Source organism: Neolamprologus brichardi, chromosome 8, assembly GCF_056152115.1.
Source record: "Neolamprologus brichardi isolate AB-2024 chromosome 8, ASM5615211v1, whole genome shotgun sequence".
NCBI classification, from domain to species: domain Eukaryota; kingdom Metazoa; phylum Chordata; class Actinopteri; order Cichliformes; family Cichlidae; genus Neolamprologus; species Neolamprologus brichardi.
The window spans coordinates 4,324,427-4,329,440 of record NC_142111.1 but is presented as its reverse complement, the minus strand read 5'-3'; the positions used below and the strand labels follow the sequence as shown (position 1 = coordinate 4,329,440).

Here is a 5,014-nt window from a genome sequence, read left to right as displayed (position 1 = left end):
TGTTTTTACATTACACACCCTTTCCCACTGTCTTTCTACGACTCTGTAATTAACCATTAGTTGTTATTGACCTTTGGTTTACTTTCACAATGCGTCGTTTGTCCAGTCTCCCTCCACTCACCTCCAATCAGTCGCAATAATGGCTGTTCCTCTCTGAGCCTGGTTCTGATGAAGGTTTCTTCCTATTAAAAAGGAGTTTTTCCTTCCCACTGTCACCAAGTGCTTGTTTACAAGGCTCTGTGTTCAGTGTTCTGATTGTTGGGGGTTTTCTCTTATTACCTTAGAGTTTTTAACCCACAGTATAAATTGCTTTGAGGCGATTGTTGTTGTGATTTGGTGCTTTATGAATAAAACTGAATTGCAAAAAAAAAAAAAACCCAAACCATCTTTGGACTGTGCATTGTAAGGCTTGTTTGTTCTTTTTGTCTGTGTCATTTTACACAAAATGCAGACTTAGTTGGACATTGAACATAGTAGCATCTGTGGTTTATATTATGTCCCCCAGAATGAGTACAAAGGTCACCCGAGCTGCTGCAGCCGCCCTCATAATGCTGTGTGAATGACTCCACTAATGACACCAGATAGCAATTCAGCAGCAATTTCCCCAATCTGGTGAAAAACAAACAACAGCCACAGAGCTCGTTTCCAAAATCAATCTTTGCATTTAATTGAGCGCTTTAGAAGCTTAACAGTAAACAAGAAAAATGTACACTGGTACACATATTTCAGAAGGACAAAAAATATGAATTCTTGATAAATATATTTGGTATTTCTGTTGCTTTAAATAAAGGAACCATATCAAAGTCTGACTTCATGCACACCACGGCACTCACACACACTGAACTCGACTGATAAAAAAAACTTCACGTATTTCCGTGTCTGTTTTAGGCTACTATATTACTGGTGCCGGTAGGCCTGCACAGCTTACATTAAATGTACCATACATAGAAATATTAATGTAGCAAGTAAAAGGCACTCAGAGAAAAGCTTGGACATGCCAGTAAACTCAAAGCAAATTGACCACAACCACGTAAAGCAACTGGATAGTTTCATTCCAAAACCACAACGTTTTTATTTAAAATCAGATCTTTTTACATAACGTAAAAAACCCCTCCGTCTTAAAAGTTGTAACTGATTATGTGCTTGATTTTAATTATAAATGTATCCTTGTCTGGGTTGGTTACTTGGGATGAAACAATCACAGTTTGCAATCACTGCAACATAGCTGAAAACACTACAACCACACCGCCAGCTGAAACCAAGAAAAAAACCCAACTGTTGGCTAGTGCCTCAGATAGATGCGCACTGTACTGTGTCTCTAAATCTGTCTTACTCAAAATAGAGTGTACATAAACAATATAAATAATCTTTACACTCTGTACAACGATATTCGTAAGACACTCACTGTTGGAGGTACATTCAGAAATGAGGCTACACTCTCAGTTAGTACCTACAGCATTTATGATATGTAACTCAGAGGAATACTCGATATAGGAACAGATATGCGTGCACACAGCTGAATGCTTCTACAAAGCAAGGATTATCTTCGCTTTTATAAGCCAGCTGTGAAATAAGCTCACGAAACCGGACAGTTGACACAGAGCGGGATGGAGGCAGACAAGGAAGGGGGGGGGGGGGGAACAAATCATTAGTTGTAGCTTTAGTGTGCACACAACCGACATGGTACACATATGCACTTGTACAACTGCTGCTCCGAGTAACTCCATGCAAAAGTTGGAGATGATCATTTTCAGTTAAGTACATTAACAGCTACAGCCGACACAGAGCTGCTGGGTTTTCTGCACACTTCCTGCTGCTCAGAACCATGAACTACTACACCTATTGTGGTCAGCTTACTGCTACAGCTTGGCCCTAAGACGGAGAAGGATTTTTGCTATTGTTTTGGCGAAATGAGTGATCTAGTCAAAGCAGAAAATGTTTCCCTCCCCAAAAAAAGAACAATGTTCAGGACAGGTTCTTTGCGACATACACCACCGCGCGGCTCGTCTTATCACTGAGGAACAAGGTAAATTTGTTTAAGCCTGTCCTCTGGGATCTAGTAGCTAATATGAAGAGCAGTATAACCCCCTTTCTTTGAGAGTGTAAGAATGGAAGGTACATAAAGGAAAGAATTGATTTCCCCCTCACCGCAACCACTTAAATGCCCAGCAGCGCTGAATTTGCTCGGTTCAGCGGGAGTCGTGGAATAGAGGAATCGGGCCAGCAAGCCTGAAGCTGTTATACACCAGTCTGTATGATATGCATGTAATGCGATTCCTTGACATAGTGTAAAAATATGGACTATATATAAGCAGTGGGCGTAGTCTCACGTCACAAGCAAGGTGTACATGTGACTGAGAAACAAAGGCCTCTGCATGGATCAATCACACGGTTGTCCATGCGTTTTACACTAAACTTTGAAGTTATCCCTACAGTTGGGCTTCTTTATGTCACAGGATCAGGTACCCCCTGCTGGTCATGAGAAAAAAATGTAAGTCCTTCTTTCTTATGATCTAGGATAAGTCCGAAAGTGCTGACTGAATGCAGGTTTGACCACACCATTACCTCCAAAAAGATTAGCACTTTATGGCGTAGTGATTTCTATTGATCTGTCATAACTCCGAAACAAATCTTTATTGCAGTGAGCATTTAGGACTGGTGACAGCAGAATGGAACGCAGAGAGAGAGATATGAGGAACACGCTGACTATGCTATTTTGCTTGTTTAATTTCATATAATGAGCGTGCTTTGGGATGAATTCTCGCCTCTTCCTCAGATGCGACCCCTCACTGACTCCCTGGCCCTTTCACCTAATGAGTCGCCGAACCGGAGCCGCTGGAGACCGAGCGTACGTGCCAAAAGGGCAGCTCTGTTGTGGCAAGGGGAAATCATGCTTCGTTTACAAGTGCAGTTCTCGTTCAGTAATCCAATAATAAAAATTGTTGTCTCTTTGTAAACTAATTGAATGGGTGGGGGTTGAACTGATGCGCATGGCCACATATGTCAGATCAGATCGCTTGTTTGATACTCTTGCTCTACCGTATCCAGAAAGGCTCGTCTGGTCACTGTTAACTCCCCTGTCCCACACAATCACACCTCTTTTTATCCAGTAACCTGCAGCAGAGGGATTCAGAGGTATTAAGTACTGTAGCTATCCCTGAGGTGCCTATCTCTCATGCATTTCCACAGCACAGCGAGGCCAGCCCTGGAGCAATGATCTGTAATGTGCTTCAGGCTCCGCTTTCATCCAGGTGGATCCATTACTGGACTGAACAGAAGAGTGGAGAGGGGGGGGTTTGTATGGAGTGTGCAATGTGTATTCTACCCTGTGTATCTGGTCATGATGATGGCTCCTTTGCTGGAAGGTTTTCTAAAGTTTAAGGTGTTACAAAGTTTACCTGGCAGAAATACTAACAATGACATCCAACTTTTTTCAGTCTTTTCAAGTTCAGGCCCTACAACTTCTTGTCTTTTTCTTTTTTAGTTGCCCTTCTCATTCAAAAAGTCCAACTCCGACTGCTCTGTCCCCTCTGGAATACATCAGCCTGAACAACGCCCTCCATCACAAAGTGCCCTGATCAGCAATGAAGAATCCACCTTCTTTCTTTTTCCTCCTCCTCAGTCTGTGGGCCCTCCAGCAGACTGCTGCCACAAGCAACATCATGACGCCGACACACAGCAGCGCCACGGACACTACTTTGGTCTGGAGCAACGTGTTAAAGGTAAACGTCACCCCAGTTCCTGCCATGCCGATCACCAGAGATATCACGCCGAACGGGAACACGCAGCGGTACCAGGACTTCTCTGTCCCGCCTGTAGCTTGGGCGAGCCTCTCCAGCGTTGGGAGAGACTCTGGAGGTTTGGCCGAACACCTTCCGACACTTCCCTCCATCTCCCCTCCTTCGCCACAGCCGTTCAAACCCTGGTTCTCAGAGTCCTGGGGCAAGTTGTTGGCCTCGCTGCTGTTGCCGCAGTCCAGGTCCGGATGAAGGACCGAGGCTGGGGGCTGGCGGCCCGAGGAGCAGCCCATCTCAGAGCTGCCGTCCTTGAGTGACGAAGCGCGAAAAGCTGCCCGTCGGCAGCGGGGGTCCTCTTTGAGTACGTTTGATGATTGCTGCTGCCGTTTATGATGCTACAGGGGGTTTCTCTGAAGCTGCTTCGAGTGCTGTCAATGACAGAGAGGTTGCTGCTACTGGTCTTGTTGTTGTTGCTCTCAGTACTTAACGCCAGCATGTGCCTGCAACTGGAGACACAGAGAGAAGACCTGAAAATAGGAAGCAGGAGATGGGGGGGAAAGAAGAAAAAATAGGGCAAGACAGAGAAGAAAACACAACTACTGAGCAAACATTCCAAGAGGGCTGGAGACATTCACAGGAAAAGGATGGAAAGAAAGGAAAAATAAAGCCAACACATGAGACAGATCTGCTACAGAGAGGAGGCACTTACCCGGTATTTTCAGTATCCATCAATGAGTGAATGTTTTCAGTGCAGCCTTGTCTCCTGAGCGGCTCGCAGCAGCAGCAGCACCACAGTGTTGTGATGCCGATGTTCATAGGATTATATAATGACAGAGGAGAGGAGGTGGAGCCTGTGGGACGTGGTCAATGGGATGCAAGCATCTGATTGGCTCCCCTGGCAGAGTGATTCAGGGAGGAGGGGCTGAGATGAGGTTAACCGCTCAGCGGTCTCATTCACTGATCTTAATTCATTATTTAGTGTGACATGGAATTTGAGATACCCCTTAAAGGCACTGCAGTTTTTTATTATGGGCAGAATATAAATGACACTGATGCAGAAACGAGAAAAAGATGCTGCTTGACAATGAAATCGGACCAACAAATGTAATCGGCATGAATACTATGACACCACATCCCGCAGCTCTGTCCCTGACTTCATTTTCACTGCTGCTGTCACACATGTTATCAGGGTCAAGTGAAAATCTCCAGTGTCTCCAGTTGTGTTACAAGACAGTGCAAGATCCCCACACCAGGGGTGACAGTGGAATATAATTACA

The 5,014-nt window shown here is 44.8% G+C and overlaps 1 protein-coding gene across 2 annotated transcripts; it reads right to left on the bottom strand.

The window, feature by feature from the left end:
- Nucleotides 1-645: 645 nt before the first annotated feature.
- Nucleotides 646-4,539, bottom strand: LOC118454656 (transmembrane protein 100). 2 transcript variants are annotated; one of them, XM_035910430.2, is made up of 2 exons: nucleotides 4,447-4,539; nucleotides 646-4,264 (listed from the first exon to the last, which is right to left on the bottom strand). In XM_035910430.2, the coding sequence occupies exon 2, from the start codon at nucleotides 4,028-4,030 to the stop codon at nucleotides 3,563-3,565; it is 468 nt and encodes a 155-aa protein (XP_035766323.1). In that variant the 5' UTR covers nucleotides 4,031-4,264; nucleotides 4,447-4,539; the 3' UTR covers nucleotides 646-3,562. The 2 variants fall into 2 exon arrangements, with proteins under 2 accessions (XP_035766323.1, XP_035766324.1); XM_035910431.2 differs by having other exon boundaries at nucleotides 646-4,243.
- Between the last annotated feature and the right edge of the window lie 475 nt (nucleotides 4,540-5,014).

Bases quoted from the DNA above. Each gene is read 5' to 3' on its own strand.
- LOC118454656 (XM_035910430.2), bottom strand. From the start codon at position 4,030: ATGGGCTGCTCCTCGGGCCGCCAGCCCCCAGCCTCGGTCCTTCATCCG.